The sequence below is a fragment of the Teleopsis dalmanni genome, chromosome X, assembly GCF_002237135.1.
Source record: "Teleopsis dalmanni isolate 2A chromosome X, ASM223713v2, whole genome shotgun sequence".
NCBI lineage: Eukaryota > Metazoa > Arthropoda > Insecta > Diptera > Diopsidae > Teleopsis > Teleopsis dalmanni.
Genome location: NC_051848.1, coordinates 69235722 through 69257490, shown reverse-complemented (window position 1 = coordinate 69257490; position 21769 = coordinate 69235722). Strand labels below are relative to the sequence as shown.

The 21769-nt window shown below is 29.4% G+C and overlaps 2 protein-coding genes across 6 annotated transcripts; both read right to left on the bottom strand.

The window, feature by feature from the left end:
• Window positions 1–2146: 2146 nt before the first annotated feature.
• LOC119687142 (peroxiredoxin-6) lies at window positions 2147–9781 on the bottom strand. 3 transcript variants are annotated; one of them, XM_038101345.1, is made up of 8 exons: window positions 7775–7866; window positions 7537–7712; window positions 3812–3947; window positions 3185–3317; window positions 2952–3127; window positions 2702–2894; window positions 2474–2546; window positions 2147–2413 (listed from the first exon to the last, which is right to left on the bottom strand). In XM_038101345.1, exons 4-8 carry the CDS (start codon window positions 3283–3285, stop codon window positions 2285–2287), a joined length of 672 nt encoding a protein of 223 aa, XP_037957273.1. In that variant the 5' UTR covers window positions 3286–3317; window positions 3812–3947; window positions 7537–7712; window positions 7775–7866; the 3' UTR covers window positions 2147–2284. The 3 variants fall into 3 exon arrangements, 1 of the variants encoding a protein (XP_037957273.1); XR_005253104.1 differs by lacking the exons at window positions 2147–2413; window positions 2474–2546; window positions 2702–2894; ... (1 more) ...; window positions 3185–3317; window positions 3812–3947 and adding exons at window positions 6363–6451; window positions 6510–6592 and having other exon boundaries at window positions 7775–9781; XR_005253103.1 differs by lacking the exons at window positions 2147–2413; window positions 2474–2546; window positions 2702–2894; window positions 2952–3127; window positions 3185–3317 and having other exon boundaries at window positions 3816–3947; window positions 7775–9781.
• A 1370-nt stretch (window positions 9782–11151) lies between these two features.
• Window positions 11152–17119, bottom strand: LOC119687141 (acyl-CoA-binding domain-containing protein 5). 3 transcript variants are annotated; one of them, XM_038101343.1, is made up of 4 exons: window positions 17075–17092; window positions 16649–16779; window positions 11938–12432; window positions 11152–11876 (listed from the first exon to the last, which is right to left on the bottom strand). In XM_038101343.1, the coding sequence occupies exons 3-4, from the start codon at window positions 12394–12396 to the stop codon at window positions 11313–11315; spliced, it is 1023 nt and encodes a 340-aa protein (XP_037957271.1). In that variant the 5' UTR covers window positions 12397–12432; window positions 16649–16779; window positions 17075–17092; the 3' UTR covers window positions 11152–11312. The 3 variants fall into 3 exon arrangements, with proteins under 3 accessions (XP_037957271.1, XP_037957270.1, XP_037957272.1); XM_038101342.1 differs by having other exon boundaries at window positions 16649–17119; XM_038101344.1 differs by lacking the exons at window positions 16649–16779; window positions 17075–17092 and adding an exon at window positions 15854–15963.
• Between the last annotated feature and the right edge of the window lie 4650 nt (window positions 17120–21769).

The window sequence follows — 21769 nt, the reverse complement described above, 5'->3', positions numbered from 1 at the left end:
AATTTCTTACTTTCTATAAGATTATAAAATTTCGTTCAATCTACCTTACGAGGATTCCGACCCGCTGGAATCAAGTATTTTTTTATAGCAAACCTTTAATGAGGTTTTGAAATTTATTATCAAATTTCAAATGATTGAAAAATCAAATTAATTAATATAAATTAATCAATGAAATCCTACTTTTTTTTTAAACAATTACTACAAACAATTACTTAATTAAAAAACACAATATATGTATTATTAATATTTTGTATGCGTGTTTTTATGTAGAATAATATAATACTTGAATAGCAAAACTTGTATGAAGCCTTTACATATGTTATACTTTTTTTAAGATTGTTTTTGAATATCGAGTTCTTCCTAATCTTGATTGAAAGGTATACATACATATATATGTAGATGTAAGTCTACTAAAAAATAAAAATACAACACAAGTTCGGTTACTGGGTGGCTGGTTAATTCTAAAAAAATAAATTATTTATTTATGAGTTAACACTAAAATTAATTTTAAAGTTAATTAAAAATAAGGAACTGAACTGCTAGGTCCTTCGTCCTCTGCTTATGCTTTCGTGCTATATATCTAATTTTATATTTTAAATTTTATTTTTTGGTTTCTATTTTCTGCTATTGCTCTCAACTCGTCTCCTGCTGAACTGTCCTTCCTTACGTCCTTGCTGGTCTGCCTCTGCGCCTAGTCCCCTGGGGGTCCCAAGTAAGTGCAGTATGCGCGATATCTTCATAAGGCTTACGCAGTGTGTGCCCAATCCAACTATACTTCTTTATTCTTATCTCGTTGTTTACGTTTGTTTGATGTGTTATTCTCTATAACTCTTCATTTGAAATCGAACTAGAACACCATATGCCTATTATGATGCGCAGGCATCAATTGATAAATAATTGCAGTCTTCTTTCGATTTCAGAGTTAGCAAGCCATGTTTTCGATACATATAGGCATACCGACTTGACGCGATTTGACGCCATATGTTCTGCAATGGCCATGCTAATGATTTTAAATACCACCATTTCGGTGAATAAAGAAGTCTATTATCACCATTTTGGTATATTGGTGTTTCGGCGTTTTAACTGTTTTCACCTTTGGGTGTACTCCACTACATCCACCTACTAATACTTTCAGACTCTGGTGCTTGGGAACATCCGACACTTTTAAATATTTTAACAATGAAAAAATAAACTTATTTTTTTAATACTTGTATAATATGAAAGTTAACAATAATTAAAATTTTAGGTTTTGAATTTGGTGCCCGAATACTACGAAACAAATAGACATGTCATATAAGTGTCTTTGAACCATTATAACTGATATATTGGGATCGCAACACGTCGCCGCACGACTAATGCCGAAAAAGTTAGATTTTGTCTAAAAGAACAACTGCATTTAATTGTTGACATAATTTCCTGTGCTTCCACAGACTTCATTTACATAAAATGAATCATAACTGCCGACGAGATATAGCTTTACAAGTATGATATGTTAATACACCAGCCATCGTTGCAATGGCACTTCGGTAACAAGACGAAAGCTTAAAAACTGCTCTCAGGAATATTTTGTGATGGTCATGAGATGTTTGAGTCAGAATCTGAAAAAAATGACAAAGTTTGTGGAGGACCAATTCATGATTTTTACACTACAATAATGCATCATTGCAGAAGACCATCGCAATGCAGCAAGTCTTTGCAAAAAACTTAATAAATGTGGTCAGGTACTTACCTAACATGGCCCAGTCTGTCTTTTTCCTATTCATATGTGCTCAAAAGCCAAAATACTCACTTTAAAGGTGGTATTTAGAATCGATTGAAGCCATAAATACCATTTACTTGACTACTAGGACATATCTCAATCAAACTAAAAAGAATTGGGCAGATTGGGTTAATCGGTAACATAGTTGAGCTGAACTCGAATGGGCCCACTTTAAAATTTAATATAAAGTATACTAAGTAAGTACTGAAAAGATCAATCAGTGACATAGTTGAATAACTAAAACTGATGAGAGCTTGTATTGATGAATATGGAACTTTAAAAAATATATCAAAAAATAAAAACAAAGATCAAAGATTTAATATAAATAAAATATTCATTTATTGATAAATTAAGTATTTAATACTAAGTACTGAAAGGAACAGTTGATTAAATGTAAGAAATTTATGAATTTTCATATCATTTGACATATTTAAGATTGTAGAGTTTAGCATATATACTCAATACAGATGGTAAAAGTTGGTTAAATTTAAGTAAGTTATTAATTTTTATATAATTTAAACACATTTAAGGTTGTGGGGTTTTACGCAAATACTCTTTACCAGATGGAACAGTTACAATTGTGACACCTGCTGGAAATAGTTTTGGAATGTTTTCAGTTTTAACAGTTGGCAAAACCATGCAAGGATCTCCTTGCTGTAAAACACAGTAAATAATTAAAAACAATAATTAAAATAAAAATGTAAATGAACTTACTTTCCAGTCTGCTGGAGTAGCAACAGATTTCTCCTGCGTTAATTTTAATGAATCAATGCAGCGCAAAATTTCACTAGAAAATAAAAACGTTTAATATTAATAATTGCAGTACAGCTCAAATATCACTGAAATCGTGTATACAAAATTTTCAAAACAGCAAACAGAAATATCTACCGTCATCATAGTTTTATAATATAGATATAAATTATTAAAAACAAGTGTACATACTCAAAATTACGACCGGTTGTTGCTGGATACAATAAAGACAAACGCAACTTCTTATTATTATCAATAATGAAAACTGCACGACAAGTTAATGGAATGCCTTCCATATTAACCTCATCTTTGTCCAACATATTGAACTTTACAGCCAATTCACGCTTCTTGTCAGCAATAATAGGATAATCAAAAGATGTTAACTCTAAAATAAAATAAAATATTTAAATGATTTTTAAAAATGTAAACATTTTTCTTTTACTTCCGTATGCTTTAATGTCTTCTATCCAACCAAGGTGCGATTCAGCGCTGTCGCATGAAAGAGCAATTGGTTTAACATCACGTTTTGCGAACTCAGGTAAAAGAGCAGCAACGCGAGATAATTCAGTTGTGCAAACCGGTGTGTAGTCCGCAGGATGTGAGAAAAGTATTGCCCACCTTTTAAAGAAATATGCGTATATATCTATTTTAGTTCCATTGCTTCAATTAACTTACGATTTTTCCATCCAATCATAAAAATCAATTTTACCAGTACTAGTTTCAGCCTGGAAGTTTGGGAATGTATCACCAATATTAAGTGCTTTTCCTGACTCCATAGTTAGTTAACCAATTTAAAATGTTAGCGACACTAAAATGATAATATATATATATTTGAGTAAGTAAAGATGTTGTATGTATATATATATTTTTTTAACATGACATAAGCTAAATGAAAAATATGGTTTTCTGCAATAAGATCTGTTTTTATTCGATAATTAAATGTGATTACTCACTGCACAGCAATGCACGTAGTCCGTAGAGTAATTGCAATTTGGAAATTCTTAAACAAATACTTTAGAATAATTAGAATAAATCAAAGAACCGTAAAATAAAAGTTTATATTATTTTCTTCAATGTGTTAAGTTTTTTCTCACGTTTGATATATTAATTTCAAAATTGCAAAAATTCAACACTTGTTGCGCGATGTAAACAAAATCACAACTTATACAAATTAAAATGAAATTTACTAACGACTGTTCATATTGTTTTTATTAGTTTGCAGTTTAATTATTAATTTTAATTACCGAAAACTTATTTTTACTCTGCTTTTTTATTAGAAAAATACAAAAAACTTCCACTTACCAAAAAACACGAAATGCTTCGCCGAACGTTTAGAATGTTTGTAAAAGTTTGGTTTTAAAGTCAAATATGACAGCCGGGTAACAGTGTTGCCATACAGTTTGACTTTTGAAAAAATTTGTATAAATTTATTATTGAACTGAAAATATACATAAAGTACATGCTATGTTAAATATATTATTTGATTAAACATTTTAATTCTATATTTGTATATATACTATATTATTATAGTGTTGGTGTAAAATATTTGAAAGTGACATCGCAAAATTGAAATTAGCGATAAATTATTTATTATAAAGTCTGTTATACAACATATGGAATCGTAATTTTGTTTGAAATTTAGTTTATGTGGTTCGAATCATTAAAAAACCGATTCACAGAACAAGTTATCGTAAATCGAATAAAAATTTTACTTGTTAGGTGAGGCTTACTTAAAAAAACTGTTCACACAGCAAATCATAATTTTATCTCTTATTCATATTTTTGTAAATGCGTTCGTAAATGAAAATGGCAAATGTTAAAGCAATATTTTATTACGTTTTGTTCAATTTATGAGAATTATTCACAATATCTATTACTATTCAATACTATTCTGAATTACGAATTTAAATTTTACTTGAATTTGTATAAATTAAATTCAATCAGATGTTAATGGAATCGGATTGAAATTTTAACTTAGTTTTGTAACGAAGCGAGCTAAATGAGCAATATTATTAGGTGCCTTCGGCAGCTCGCAAGTGTGACAAAAAACGGCAAATTAATGGCCTATAGTTGCTTAAATACACGCAAAACAACAACACTACTTCCTATGTTTAAGCACCTAGCTGTGAAGTGGCCAAACACTTTGGCCACTAAAGAAAAAACATGTATTTTGAACCTTTATTGGAAATTTCAACGAATATTTCAAACATGTGTCAAAAGTATGTAAACAAAATTGCGCTTATGGTTGCTCTGTTCGAAATCAACTAGATATGATAAACTCCACCACATTTATCTTAAGAGTACATATCTCAGCATAACTGGCTTGGTTTGGTTAGTTTGGACACTTTCAATTCAGTTTTAGTCAAGCTAACAAAAAAGTTACTTTAGCGGAACGATTAGATTAAAGACATTGATAACTGTTTTTCCAGCATCATATCTACATTGCTTTAATAGGGGCAGTAATAGACAAATTTGCTAAAAAGAAAAACTTGACTTAGGAGAGCCCAAAACTTGACTTAGGATAGCCCAAGACTTGATTTAGGGTGCAACGCTTTTGAAGATTTATATACAGGGTTCTATACCTGTATATAAATCTATCTGTCTGCATAAATCTATACAGGGTTATGTTTCGTCGATGAAGTGAAAAAAAATTGAATGAGAGAGAAGTGATAATAAAATTTTCATACAGAAAAATAATGTAGCCAAAAAATTCTCTATGTTTCAAAAACAGTTTATTTCAATTAAGTATTTTAAATATCCTTTAATTTGACACCTAATATGTTATTGTACTTGAATGGGTTCGGAAACTTAGGTGATCCAGTATACGTCTTTCCTGGCAAATTTTTGATTATTATCGTGGAAAATCTATTTCTGAAAATTTTATATTCTTTTTTCTTACATCAACATCTTATTATCTTGCAAACATTTTCTACAAAAAGCTTTTCCAATTTTCCGTCAAGCACTGCTCCCATGCGTTCTATCTTAAAACTTTTATATACTAGTTCAATTGTCAAAACTTTTACAAGAAAAAAATATATTTAATTCCATGTTCAGATTTTATATTTTCTTCTGTGAGTCAAGTTTTGTATAAAAAAACGTCAACTTTAAGTATTTAGCAAACAGTGAAAATAAATATACCTAAGAAATAAATACGACCTTATCTCCCACATCTTTCCGCATGGGATATGCTAAATACCACAAATTTAAAATTACCGAGCTTAAAGCGGAAATAAATTATATGTGACATTGTCGCCTTCAAAAATGTTGTCAATAAGAAAAATGCCTTTAACACTATGTATCTTCTTCTAAACAGAATCGGTAATCCGTATAGCGTGAAGGATGACAGCACAAGACTAAGTAGCGCATTTTTACTCTTTTATGGTTGGGGGGCTTATCTCAGCTCCACACTAAGCTTTAACTATACTAGAATTATCATCATTTATTTATCTTTTAACTGATGATGGACCGTAGATCAGCATATCTTCCTGTGCGTTCTGAGGTGGACTTACTTTAAACTAGTAAGCAATTTGATATCTTAAAGAAGTGAATTATGATCCTCAGTTCATCTAAAAGATTTAGTGAAAACACCGACACCTTTTTTGAACAGTTCAATATCTAAGATTTCAGAAAAATCTTGGATATTTTAAATACAACCAATATGGCATTTAATGTCTATGTGATTGTCGCTAATAATGTAAATACAAAATGATATTGTAATAAAACTATTCAATGCAGAGTATTTTCGTTTAATATAAGCAGTACAGCGATTACTTTATTATTAGACTTTAAGTTACTTAAACAAATAAGGTAATGAACAATAAAGTTGTAAAGTTTCCTATGATATTTAAGGGAAACTTCTATTCGAATTAAGAAAGTATAGCGCTATGCTTAACATACGCCATGAATTAGCAGATCACTACTAAGTATACAAAAGGCAGATGTCTATAATAGAGAAGAATGATGATTAAAGCCCAATATGTATTCAACTTTATTCACTTACCAGAAAACATTTTACAAGTAGTTAAACTATGAAGATGGTTTTAGATGTTTCTGGATGATCGTCCGGTATGAAAGGGTTAAGACCTGGTAAATTGAAGAGACTATGAGAGCCTACATTTAGTCATCAGTGATTGAAATAAGGTTGTATTTATTGATAGCGCACATAATATAATCTGACTTAACAGGAAAGTAAGAATATTTTAGAACATATAGAGTAGTGGTTCTCAAACTTTTTTTTGACCAAGAACCACTATGAAATTTTTGTTTTTAGTGGGGATCACAAAGTTTATAAATAATAAACTGTATGATTATTTTAATATGCTTTATGCATCTCTGGTATAATGTTTAATAAATTGTATAAGTACATTGGTACATAATATGGACTATAAAATGGGTATATAATTACTTAGAAATTGTGCTTATTTTCTAATAAGTGAGGTCTTAGTGGACCAACTACAAGCTATATATCCATACCTGTAATAAATTTGATTTACGGATTATTTTTAACCAACTCGCGGACCACCACAACTTGGGAACCACTGCTTAAGAGTGATGGCTTGTCTATCTTAGGATTTAACTCACGAAGTTAGATTATGTAGGAATTTTTTTCATGAGGTTTATTTTGTTTTCTTAACGACACATTCGTACCTTTGAAGGTTGAATTTAAAAACTATCCAACTATAACTAGTTCTAGCTCTGTTTAATTTCTACGTTATACATAGGAGCAATAGTGATATCGTTAAGCTATATTATGCTATTGATTGCTGCAACATTAATACCGAAGCCTAATCTATTAATACACTAGACAGTCATTTTTCTGTTTCAAATAGCGACATAGATGTACCATATTGCAACAACATAAAGCTATGCATTTATGATCGTCATCAATTAATAATCTAGTGCTGACAGTTATCACTAACCAGTGTTAAAGCTAAGGCTTCTCACCGGTTTATCATGATGAACAAGCGCTTATTATCTATATTTGCTATTACTAACTAATATTAATAATAATTTAAAAAGTAACTTACCTCGTGACAATGCACGACACTAATATGTTCGAGCTGCCCTAGACCTAATGATGAGGTTTTGCATCGCTATGTATGACGTCATTGGATTGTAAAGAGTGTTCGTCGTAGCTTAAATAGTTTAACACAGTTCAGGTAGACTTGGAATGTGTGTTTACTTATATGCTTAGACTTTGTGACTGTAAACAGATTTTTAGAATATTAATTGTATTTTAAAATTAAATATAGGCTCTGGGTTTACCTGAGTGTTCATAAAACCTTATAAATTTATTGGACACATATCATTATTGGGTTGGGACAGGCGAAGGATTAGTGTAGTTTATAATGAAGACTAATCTAAATTAGCTTCACCATTTAGTTGTTCATTAAATATATTCAATTTAGAGTCCTCCTGGCCTGATAGGAAATCACCTTCCAAATCACCTTCGTTGAGGATTAAAATATTTCGACTCTCATCCACTGCCTTTGTGCTTAAAGTAGTGGTTTGGGTGTTATCATTAACTTCATAATCGGGTTCTGCACTTTGTGGAACCAATATTTGATCATCGGACGCCTCCAACTTAACGTTTATAGTGGCTGACTGTTGTGTAACTGATTCCACCAGAGCTTCAGGAATAGCTTGATCGTCTTCATAAACACTTAAGTAAACGGAACCAAAACCATAATTCAATGTATAATCAATTGAAGCTAATTGAGCAAGTGCATCTGCATTAACAAGGATAACAACTTCTCGTAGGTGATTATTGACTTCACTGACCTCTAACACTTGCCAATCTTTTGTTGGAAAGTTTGGATTGCAAGTTTTTATAAGTTCTAACATGTCTTTTGCTTTTGAGGGCTCAGCTGGGAAGGAACCTTTCAATTTTGGACGATTTGGAATTTCTTCCTTAGTCACCATTTTGAGGTCAGCCCCAGGCCAGATTTCACCTAGCTTAGCAATAGCCAGTTTATAAAGGTCAGTTGAACGCTGGTCAGAGCAAGCAATTAATTTAATTTGGTTTTGATACCAACCAGCATCTCTACATGAAGGTGGAGGACCGGGATTTTCCTCTAAAACTTTTTTGTAATATTTCATTAAAGCTATTTCTACATTGCTCCAGTTATTAGGAGATATAGCACCATCGGGGTTACTAAAGTCCACGATCGCCCAAGTTAAAAAATGTTCAATGTTGCTGCTGTGTCTGATTGAAGGTGTCGTTGCAGTCAACTTTAATCGTTTGGTGTCATCGTCATTGTTTAAAGACTCTTCTGATTGTTGAGGTCTTTTGTTGGGGTCATATAAAGATGAATTCGGAAAGCGGAAGTCAGTATTTTGCTCAGCCCATTTGATAGAGGCCTTGTCTTTTTCGGTAAGTAAGTCTGCAGGAATGTCTTTATACTTAGTAAGAATTCTGAAAGCAGATCTTCGTATTCTGTACGCCCTTGTCGATTTATTTATATGATCTCGGCCACCTGAAGAGGATGATATATCATAAGATGTCGAGTCTATCGAACCAACCTTTGGTACTATACTAGATTTATCGGGCAGTGTGTCAAATTCGGACGTACTGTTAGTGAAGTTAGTACTCGGCTTGTTTACCTTAGTACTAACAGTCCTTGACGCAGGAAGAGTGTAGATTGAAGCTGTTCGTTTGTTTGAGGATGTAGAGCACTCAAAACATTTGTTGTTTAGTGCCCTCTCCTGTGTAAAAGTAGAATATTTTGTATTTTTTAAATTTTTATTATTCATTTTAGTGCATAGTTCCCACTCAATGCCGCTATCTGAAATTCGGTTGCTTAGCCACTTTCGGATCCCATGGTTATCTATGTAAGAACAGGGAGGCCATGCGAGGGTTGACACCAGCCTTCATGAGGTCAAGTGTTCAGAGCCAGATCCAGTGTAAATCAGGAGTTTTCTCAACTGATTACTAAAACCGCCAACTTAATGGTGACGAAAATAAGAACGTACATTGAGGCCCGCCACGGTTTTAACGGAACTTTGGCCGATATAGCATTAGCCTGAAAGCCATTTCTGCTAAGGTTCCACCCTTGCATACTAAGGTAACAGAATACCATACCAGTCAGCCCAAGGTTACAAGTATAAAAGTCGAAAGTCGAGAGTTTTCCAAAAAACAAATCCGGTCATGCCAACCTCAATTCTCGCCCCAAGTACGTATCTAGAGCAAGAAGTTAGAATAAGAGGGGCTTTAAAAAAGGTAGATCAATTAGCGTTACCCAGGATGCACCACGAGGAGGCGATCTACCATTGCATCCCAAAGAGTTAAAAAATACATTCGGCGCGATCATGTATGTTATAGATCTCACGATATGAATGTTCGCAGTGCACTTGAAGTTAAAACTTAATGCTAACTCATTTCTGTGGTCGATATGACTTACATTATATATTACTACGATTTACCAAATTATACAGAATTATCTCTATACTAATATGTTCGATTATGTAATAGAACATACAGAACATAAAGCTTAATTAATTTGTGTGATCTGAGCATCTAAATTATGTATAAACCCACCCTTGATTGCAAGTGCTCTTCTAAATACCTTCTATATAAAAATTTTAACAAAATCTCAATCACATTAATAAAATTCAAGTTTAGTTTCAAGTTATACCATTAAACGTATAACTCTGTATATATAATAATTGTATAGGAATGCTCATTTTAAACTTCGAAAAATAACAAAAACAAAGGAAATAGTTTGTCAACTGCGCTTAACGAATGCAATCAAAATTTAATGGAGGTTTCAAGAACGGCTGGGTCTACTTTCTAGAACCACTCGTCATTTTTGACGACTAAATGCCATTCACTTTCTCAAACAGGACTACAAAAAGACGCTTTAAGGAAAATCATCAGGAAAAACGAAGCAAACTGATACTGTGTAATCCCAAAACAGACTGCACAAGTAGATCCTGCGCGCTACAACTACAAGCAAGATCGGCCAATACTTACATAGAGAAAGATGATTTGCTAAGAAACGTGCAATCTTTTTAGTGTACTACAAAGTTAAGCTCATGACAAAAGTTCCTAATTGATCATTTATTAACATGGCATTGCTAATAATGTTTGTGTAGAATAAAAGCCCATTGCGAAGGGAATACTTATGATAAAGTACAAAAATATGATCTTCTGCATTTATCTCGACCACACCATTAGATTTACTTCACAGCTCAAATATTTTTTCTTTCCTGAAAGAAAGAAATTGCACTCAATGTCGAAGTTTATCGAATTATTAAAAAAAAATAGAGTTAATATAATAATAAAAAGTGTATATTTTAAGTTATAATTTTCTTCTAAACATTTTAGACTAATTTTTAACAAAAAATATATAGAATTAATTTACATTACTTTACACAAAAGCAGATATTTTAATCGAATTGGGAATGTTCACAAATTCACTTAGTCTCTGTATTTATAACGTTTAGCTAAAATTCTTAATTAACCAATATCCGCACAAAAAAGCTCTAACACTAAAAAGGTACATACATTTCAGCGAAAAATATTGTTATAAAAATAAAGACATTGTACACTAAATACGTATAAAACATATCAAAATCGTATTTTAGAGGTTTTCTTAAAAATATTATTAAATATTTAACCAAACCACAAATAATTACCTTCAACAAAAAAAAAAAAACAAAAAAATTAAATAAATAATTATATACCAACAACTACTTTATAAATAAGAATATAATCAATTAAGATGTTCATGAAAGAATACATTACAATCAATTAATCAACATCTCGATTTTCTTTCATATAAACGCTAAAAAAAAGATAGAGTTAAGCTCGTTTTCGTCGTCCCACTGCTAAAATATGTGATAAGCGATTGACGATGAACGGCCAAAGTATAAGAAAAGCAAACCATGCGGGCGAAATGTTAGTGAAAGGCCACCATTTAGGATAAGTATTACTAACTCTGCGGCTCGTACCATTACGACAAAGGGTTTGCACTGCTTTACTAAGGTCCTGTAGAGTTTTTTCCACAACACTTACACGCTGATTAACTGTTGCCAAATCTGAGTTCATGTGCTGTACAGTCAATTGAATTTGTTTAAGCAATTCGGAATTGTGAGCCATTGCTTCTACAAATTCACTCTGTACATCCAGCGGATCAGCGTATTCATCGTCTGATTGATCAATGTTACCATTAGACATATTGATAATGGATGCAAGTGGGCTTGTGTATGTTGAAGGTATTATATTCGTATCTGTAACAGCGCTCTGGTTTTGTACTGAAAAAGGAGGAACTGTAGCATCAGTGCCTATGATATCATTGTTATTCGGTTCACAAGCATAGGATGTCATTACGTGCCCATTTGCTGTAGGCTCAGCATTATTGTTTAGCTATTGAAATCAAACATGCATATGAGTAAAATTATATAAATAAATAATAAAATAAACTTACATTTGTTGAACCACTATTTGTGCTTACGCCATGTTGTGGACTATTTGTACGTGAATTAAATGGTGAATTTGGATGAGATTCAGCTAATTCCCGCATTCCTGGTGCTACCATTTCAAGTTCATCCAAATTTATATTATCTAAGTCGCTTAAACTACCTACAAAATCCTGCACGTTTACTGTAAAGGACATTGTGTCGATAATTTCGCGTAAACTATCAACATATCTGTTCATTGCTTCCTCTTTCGTTAGGTGACGATTATCGTTCCAAGCATCCCATTTCGCTTTGCCAACGATATCCCAAAAGCCAGGCTTTTTCTGGTGACATGGCCCTTCGGTTGCTTGTTTATAATAACCATAAAATTTGAGCATCATCGCAGTGCTAGGTTGATATGGACCATTTTTTGGCAGGCCTTTGATAACATTAACGGCAGCTTTAAAGCGATCTTCAACAGATACCATGGCAAAGAATTTTACAGCTGGGTGTTGGCGATGTACCTTAAAAAATCAACTTCTATTGTTTTTTACTCTTTTTACTTTTAAAGACAATTTTAAATTATTTAATATAGCAAAAACAACAGGATAATAATAGTATAAAATAATTTTATTATTATTACTGTCGTAGTCGTTTTTATCAGCTTAGGGGTTCTGTAAAGAAACTCTAGTTCCATCATTGCGTGTTATTATTCTTTAAACGAATTTTCAATTTCAGCAAAAAAAAAACTGCATCTTCACGTTATTTATTTTATTTTTAATTCAAATAGAATAGGTTTGAGTATTTTTGAAGACTAGCAGCTCTCAACACCTGTGCGTCATCTTCTTCAAAATTTCATCCATATGGCATTTTCAACACAACTCTTTCTTATAATTCCAAGGGAAGAAGACAATTTAACAGTGCAGCAGTTCTATCACATCTAAAGTCAAACTAAATAGTAATTTGTCTAGAATTAAATTACAATAACATTTATCCTGACCGTTATGGTTTTTCGTCTTTTAAATTTATAAAACAACACTCATCAATTTTAAAACACAACCAAACCATATGGAGGAATGCTCTTCCAACAACTTCAACACCAGCATCATTAAAAGTTATCATGCAATATTAAACTTCAATCTATGATACTATTGTGCTGCTCAAGATTAAACGTTGCTCTATAAGATTTATATACTTTTCAAATATGCTAAACGTAATTTTAATTATTTTTATAATTTAAGAGCAAAAACGCGTTGAAGCCCAACGTCAATGTATTCCTATCTTTAATCAGATTTCATCTTTTATCTTTTATTCACAGTCCATATCATGGTTATAACGTTCGCGCACCGTGAACTATAAATGCGATTATTTAATGATTTTGAAACGACGCTTAAAAACGTCTTAAACTAATTTAGCTGAAAATGTGGACCTACAAAATATGGACCTATTACAGCACACCAGTGAAGAAGAATAATCAAAAGAAAATTAAGAAAATAAACCGGCTTCGAAATGTGGGATTATTACAGCACACGCGTGACGAATGATCATTTTAAAATAAAAAAATTCACAGGATAAACTAGTTTCGAAATACAGGTCAATTACAGCAGACCCGAAAAGAATGATAATTTTCAAATAAAGAACTTTACAGGATAAACCAGCTTCGAAATCGGGCGTCATACGGCACAGTCGAGAATAAGGATAAAAAAAAAGAATTTTACAGAATAAATAAGCTTCAAGGTATACCGTAAAGTAGATTTTAGAAATAACAACTGTTTTCTTAGGACACATATGCTATACTTTACATACATTATCTTTTATGAAAAGAAACGACCAATGTCGATTTCTATACAATATTTTAGAACATTTCAACTTATTTCATAAAAAATAAGCCCCAATTGATAAAAAAATAAGCTCCAATTCATAAAAAAATAAGAATAATAAAATATTCATTTCGTTAAGAATTATTAATCCAAAGAATATATACATACATATATTCTCTTGACTTTTTCAACACCTTCCACGCATGTTCTATTCCCAAACCTTAAAGCGTCACAAGACCAGAGATCAGCAAATCGACTACACATTTTAACTGATGATTTGTCAATCATCTTAATCGAATAGCTTAAAAAAGTTGAAGAATCATTGTAACAAATATATCCCTTTAAGAGTATACTTTGTTGAAAAATATTTATTAAGTAATTAAAAAAATATGGTTTTTTATAATTTTTTTAAGACCCTATAAACATGCTTTCGTATTTATTTTTTTTTTTTTTTTTGTTAATATTCTGTTATGTCAAGTTCTATTGATAGAAAATCAATAATACGCAGTTAATTAATAATAAAAAAAAAGCAGACATAGTTTAACTAATTTGTTACTATTAAATTAATTACCTATTATAGCTATTAGAGTACTTAATTAACATTAGTCATAGTAATGTTTTTAATTATTATTTTCTTATGTTTTTCAAACGTTCAAATATTTAATTATAATTCTATCTTATAACATTTAATAGAACAATTAAAACAGGCATTAAACTCATTGTTTTACTGCTGTTGATACACAAATTATAGATGTACGGCTCCCCATAACCAATGTTTAGCTTAACTGCATAGCAAATGTCATTAATAAGACATTAAACCTTTTAATTATAGAAAAATTTAATAGATCTTTTTAAGTATTAAGTAGAATTTAAGAGTTATTTTGGAAAAACAGTGTGTATATTCTGTAATCTGTTTGCAGTAAGAATGGATCACAGGTTTCGTATATTCATATAATTTCTTTCTTATTTTACATATTTGTTAAGTTACAAATTTTCGGATATATTTAAAATGAATTTTTTTAGAGATTTCAAATGGATCTAATCGAAATTCAATGGAGAGTTAAATGCTTTACATCGGATTATTTGGTTGCAGTGCAGACAAAAATATACCTACTTGGTTCTCTCTTAATGCAAAAGGTTAATTTTCGATGGATTGAAGCCCACATATTCGTAACACATGCTTCTGATATTATTTATTAGCTAATTAACTAATTTGAATTTAATTGATTACATTAAATTAACTGAATAGTAACTGAGTAGAGAAAGACATACTATACCCATTTTGTCCACCTTCATTATGAGCGGGGTAATTGCGATCTAATAGATCGAAACTAGCATATGCCTTATTTATACAAAACCTATAAACATACGCACATTAATGAAGATCTAATTATGCATCTTAATTTTATGAAATTGATTAATCTGGCATGGCGGATCTGTATGCTGTTGTTATTGCACCCCCGGAAAGATCTGCTTGTTAATCTTGGAAGCTTTTGGGAATGTTGAACGGTACTTGGTCGTCGAACTCGACAAGTATCTTGGAATCGTCAATATTGTCTTATACGCTTCTCCTTTAATTTTCTTTTATCTATATTACTTTATCTACATATTTTCTTATTCCTAAATATTTCTAGGATTGTTAGTAATAAATAACAAATTAAATAATATGATATTAAAAAATTAATATTAAATAAAAATAAATCAAATACTACTATGAGTGGAATAAACAATTGTTCTATTTTCACAAATTTTCACAAATATCCTTAATGGGAGTTGTGTGCCACACAGTCATAAATTTTTGATAGGATTTTATTTTTATAGTTTAAGTGTGAATATCTAATCAGTATAGAATTTGCCTTTTAGAACGCTCATTTATAAATTCTTAAATATTTTTAACTAAATTTATAAGATTAATTCTTATTTTATATATATTAACGTTTATATTCGTGTTTCAAAACGAAACGATTAGATTACTTTATAATACTTATAAGCTTTTTTAATCACATTTAATATGCATTGCGTTTATATTTAATATACGCGAATCAGAAAACACCAATTAACACCAAAATGATTGATATATATAGTATACACTACATTATATATTATTTATAAACTAAGTACGTACGTTTTTGTTCAGATTAAGGTTCGTTTTAAAATCGCGAAAATGTTCTATGAAATTGTTTTAGGATGTAAAGGTCAATTAAATGTATAAATTCCAAAAATCGACATGCGTTTAAGGCAACGTCTGCACTCTAACTAACCACATATAACTTTTTAATATTTCGAAATGATTACGAAAATATCCGATATAAGTAAAAAGATCGGGCACATCTTATCGAAACCATTGAAGCCGCTATACCTGATACTAATATTGTTAAAGTACAATTTATATATTATATAAGGAAAATTTTGTAATTTATTTACATAAAAGAATTGTACTATATTTTAAGACAAACCAAAGGATTTAACCAATTTCAGTGGTCCAAGAAAGAACTTGGATTCACTTAGAAGTTTAGTTTTAATATGCATCAATGTGTCCGTATGTACTGTACACGTATACCTAATTATAAAAACAAAGTCTAGTTTCAACAATTAGTTTGTAAGTAGTATATTGTGTCTACATATATAAACATAGGTTCTTCGATATTTAATCTAGGAAGTATCAAACAACGGACAGACAGACGGATGAAGCACAATTAACAAGGAGTAACTGAAGCTTAAAGAATACCTGTTTGCGACGAGTTGAAAATTCTACTTAAATTTTCAGAGCTCACTGAATTGCATCAACGTTCAGCAAAATTTGTTAACGATAAATTCAAATCAAACTGTAGTCTCATATAAATTATTAGTCACTCAGATACTAATACTTTCAACTTATTTTTATTAATATTAAGTTAATATAGATTTAAAAATTATTTACCTTGTGAACTTTGTACTGCAATTGTACATCAATGGCTTTCGAAAAATCAGACGCTCCTGTTTATTACAGGCGTTTAGAGTGTATACCGTCCGGGTTTAATAGACAATATCTTTAGATATGGGTTTAGTTATCTAAATTATACTATTATTATTAATATTTATTCGTTAAGAAAATTTTTTAGTAATTGTAATATATTTTTGTTTTCTTGGCTAAATTTAAAGACACACGATATTCGATTAATTTTTTATTTTTCAACATAATAAAATTTGTAATATTTTGTCACTAATTCTTTTCGTAATACGTTATTTAGGTTAATTTATTGGCTTCACGCTTTATTAATGCTTGAGAGATTTCATTAAATACTTATCAAACAATGTTTATTTTTTGCAATACATTGTTCACTTAATAATGTACACCAACTCTTACAAATTTTTTCCCTACATCCCTTCCGCACCTTACACAAAGCAATTATAATAGTTACCGAAATGTACTTTTCAACACAAAGTAATCGATTAGTTTTATAAATTGCAGCACATATGTGCGTCTAGTGCTGGAAAACGAAACAATAAAATGAACAAGTACATATTTTTGAAACTGTATGTAATTGGAAACAGTTAAGCGTTTACATACAGTTTATTAATTGTGACTTTATATAGGTCACGTTTTCTAATATAGAATTTCATATCAGAAAACAATAATAAACACCCTAACACACATATTTTAGTTATATATGTTTGGTACATAGATCAAATAAACAGAATTAGCCCATTTAAGCAGTCACTGGTTTATTTCAATTAATGTACGTTTGAGTTTTACCAAAAATAATATATGGTTTTGAATATAAGATTGTAATGTTTTATATTTGTTATATGTCTTAATTTCATTTCATATACAAACTAATTATAAATAATTATAATTAAAAATTTAATATAAGATATTTAAAACTAGTGTGTCAAATTTATAAAACAAAATATGAATTTTTAATTTTAGTATATTTTTATAGTAAAGTAAATTGAAATTTTCTAGGAATTTCTTGCAGTGCACTTATGTAGATATTTATTTATTTATTTATTGCACTTATATATTATTTTTGGTTAAAAGTTTTCAAATTTAATTATTTATTTATAAAACATCTTATAAAATGTTCACAATCGTAACACTTAATTTATATAAATTGTATCTAATTTACCCTATTCGAAATTCTGGTAACTACCAACATTCGCTGTCATACCGACCGACATAATTTACTATTTCCCTCAATTTACCATCAATTTACTCAAACTCGCACACGGTCATAATAAAATTTTATTTTATACATTTTTATCATACTAAATTAAAGTAATATAAATGTTTGAAAATACAAATATTTACAAAATTTATTGCAAATGCTCATTAAATAATGAAAAATACATGCAATAAGTGTTCATTTTTCGGTTAAAAGTTTTGTAATAACGATAATTAATTTTTTTTTAACATAAATAAAACAAAACGCTTTAAAAAATGTTTTTTTTTGTCATTTTCCATAATTTAATTCACTTTTTTATTTATTAAACAAATATATATTCTAAGTACCAATATTTTAGTACATTATCGGGACAATTTAGAATTTTCCACAATTAGAACGCAAATTAGATCAACACACTGACAGCGCACTGTCTTAATTGATAAATAATAATGAATAGTAATATCGCTAACTTGAAATTAAGGTTAAGTTGGCATTTACGCGGCATTTCAATCAATCGGCAATCAGCTGTGTGAAAGAAAATTCCAATTTAGAGTATACATACATAAATTCAGTTCTGTCTAATCTTAAAAAAGTATAAGGAAGAAAAACGTAAATCTGTTCAGATATATTTAGACTAAAATGTTGAGTCAATAGGCTTCAACACAATAGCCACATAAACAACAGCAACAATATAGTTCAGATCAGTAGTTAATAAAAATAAAATGATGTCATGTGAATAGCATGCAATTATATTTGTATTTTATGTAATTTTATTAATATTTATTCACATAATTAGATACGTAAATCAAAACTATTAAAAAGAATAGTTACCACAAAAAAGCTGAATGCTTAAAAGACATAAATATTAAATTTTATAAATAAAATTTAAAACTAATTAACGATTTTAGAGTTTACAGAAATTTATATAGTTTGTTAATACGATACCTTAAATCAAGCTTATACAAACCAACTGTGTTAAATGTTTGTATAAACACGATTTACGTAAACATTATCTACTCATGAGTAGCAATTTTTATTTAACTTTAATATAATATTTAATATTACTAGCATTATAAACTTTCAGTTAGTAAATTAATAAAATTAATATAAATAGATATGTTAAATTAAATGCAAAAAATTTAATAATATTTATTTATTTATATATATGTTTATTTATTTATATATATATATTTATTTATTTATATATGTTATTTTATATATAAAATATAATATAATTGTTGTTCGAAAATTTGGCTAGAATACAAATTGTATGTTTGTGTATAGCAAATGTATTACTTTTATATATATAAAATATTAATGTATTATTTAAATATACTTAATATCATTAAATGAACATCAAAACAATTACTAAGTGGGTTGTGCTAACAAAGTTGAATTGTATAGTGAAACTTTAATTTTTTACTGTGTTGGGAAATTCTTGTAAACAAAATAAACGATTTTATAGCACGTTTTTAATTGCACGTATTCAGAAGACTCTTCCATGCACGGGTGAAACTTATGTGTGCTACACTGAGGTGACTTTTACGATAAAGTATTTTGTATCGTGTAAACATTGTAAGCACTCGTAAGAACACATCAACAAACCGATATATTCGATTTTTGATAAATTTTAATAACAGTTTTAATTTCAAATTAGCGTATTTTTTACTTTAACTTTATACATTTTTTAAGCCTTATATTACGTAAAAAAAAAATTTCCGGTTTATTTAGCTTCTAAAATGAGTTTAATATTTCAATTTGTAGGCGTGTTAGTTGTGCATAAATTCACCCTTTATAAAGCCTCAATATTTAATTATTTTAATTCTTATGCTCAACTGATAGTAGATAATGAAGGGACTGTTGGTCTCGGCTAATAGGTTTTTTTTTATTTGATTTTCAAGTGCTTAAAAAAATTTTAAATTTTGCACATTTTTCATTTACGAATAGCTGTCGAGTTGAACCAAAACCAATAATTCTTAAAACTTATGACATTAAAAGCGATTAAAAGCGATCAATCTTTAGGTAAATTGTTCTAGTGGAAAAAATATATAGTCCCATAAAAGAGGGCAAGACCGTAATTAACGTTAAGGAATATATGCTATATATATGCTAGAATAATTTTAAATTCGTAAAGTGTATATTCGAATTCTCCCTGATCGTAAAGTGTAGAGATTTGTTAGAGAACTGTTAATGTCCCCTATAGCAATTTATGTAGCTATTATCTTGTCGTAATTCCAATAAACTTAAACGTTTAATTGTCGAAAAAACCTGAAAAGGAACTGGTCACTATCCCTGTTTGAACATTAAGTAAAATTTATCCATTCTCTTTATATTTATCGAAGGACAATTAAGATGTTGATGCAAAATTAGAAAATTTATATAGGAAGTTTAGATGCATTTACCGTAATTTTACATTGAGACATATTGTCATTATCGTTAATTCTGAAAAATATAACAAAAAAAATTACCAATTTTGAAATAAAATTGTAAAACTTTCAATTTTGATAAAAACCGCTGAGATTTTTTGATCAATCCATTATAAATAAATAAGTAATATATACAAAAAAGCAACTATATCATTTTTAAATGTATTTTACACAAATAATATTTACGAAAAAGATACGTGTGTGTGCGTAAATGCTTAAATTAAAGTTGACTTAACTTAAAGTATTATTTATTTGTTATATTTTATCAAACAGTTAAATAATTGTATTATAATTACAAATTTATTTTTCATTTCGCAAGCAATTTGAAACAAATTATATGAATTTTTTTTCCGGCAGGTGGAAAAGAATTGAAAGCCACAGATTGACACACACCACACTACAACAACCTCTTAGGAATGTAAAATGGACAAATTCCATACTTGGGACCGTAAAGGTCAAAACCTAAAACTCGATTCCAGTTATTAAGGCAAAGACAGACATTAAAGAATACAGAAGGTTTAGAATTTAGACAACAAATATATTTAAGCCAAAATTGGAAATAATGAGGAGAGGAAGGAAGGAATTTTTAACTAGGTAGTAATTACTGACTAAGAGTGACCTCTGTATAAGGGGTTGTTGTAACTACGATTGTAGAGCGGGATCACACGAGAGATGCAGATAATATCGTCCAAGGTATGAAATATATCTTCAACTAGAGAAGGATAGTGAGAAAATTATTTATTCCAAAAATTTAACTTTGACCCAGTAAGTTCTTGGACTGTTTCGAATACCATCAAATATCTAAATATCAGTAGTCTTTGAAAACATCAATGGATTTCATTGTCCATACATATCGTTTGAACTACAATTCTCAAGAACTAAACCTATTTGTGTTATTTAAATTCTGAAGTTTTTCAGTATTTGTTGCTAAGGGCTATCCAGAACAGATCCGATACCGAGCCAATACACATTAATATGTTCATAATTTTTTTTAACAAAAATAAAAATACTGCGATAATGTTATATTTAGTTTTATTTATTTATCAAACTAAAAATACTTATTATTATAAGTAATAATAATCAAAACATAAAAAAATATATTTTAATTTATTATTTAGGATACCATAAAAATAAATTAATCCAATTATACCAAAATATTCCAAAGAAAAATGAGCGTAATTACATAAGAAAAAATGCGCGGGCCGCAGAAATATTAGGCTTGAGTCACAGCTCTGCTATAACTAATGCACAAATCACAGCTATATAAATTTATTCAAGTATTATAAATTTTATGTTTCTCAAATTTAAGCATTTTTGCTTCTAGAAGAAATTTCAGCATACTTGCTTTAGATTGTTTATATATACATTTGTTAGATAATTTAAATAACTATAAATAAATTAAATAACTATAAATAAATATATATAACCATAAATAAATATACATAAATATAAATAAATAAATATAAATAA

Bases quoted from the DNA above. Each gene is read 5' to 3' on its own strand.
- LOC119687142 (XM_038101345.1), bottom strand. From the start codon at position 3,285: ATGGAGTCAGGAAAAGCACTTAATATTGGTGATACATTCCCAAACTTC. The intron at 2,895-2,951 runs GTAAAAGAAAAA...ATTTTATTTTAG, and splicing joins AGACATTAAAGCATACGGAA to AGTTAACATCTTTTGATTAT. The intron at 2,414-2,473 runs GTAAGTTCATTT...TGTGTTTTACAG, and splicing joins CTACTCCAGCAGACTGGAAA to CAAGGAGATCCTTGCATGGT.
- LOC119687141 (XM_038101342.1), bottom strand. From the start codon at position 12,396: ATGGTATCTGTTGAAGATCGCTTTAAAGCTGCCGTTAATGTTATCAAA. The intron at 11,877-11,937 runs GTAAGTTTATTT...TGATTTCAATAG, and splicing joins CAAATAGTGGTTCAACAAAT to CTAAACAATAATGCTGAGCC.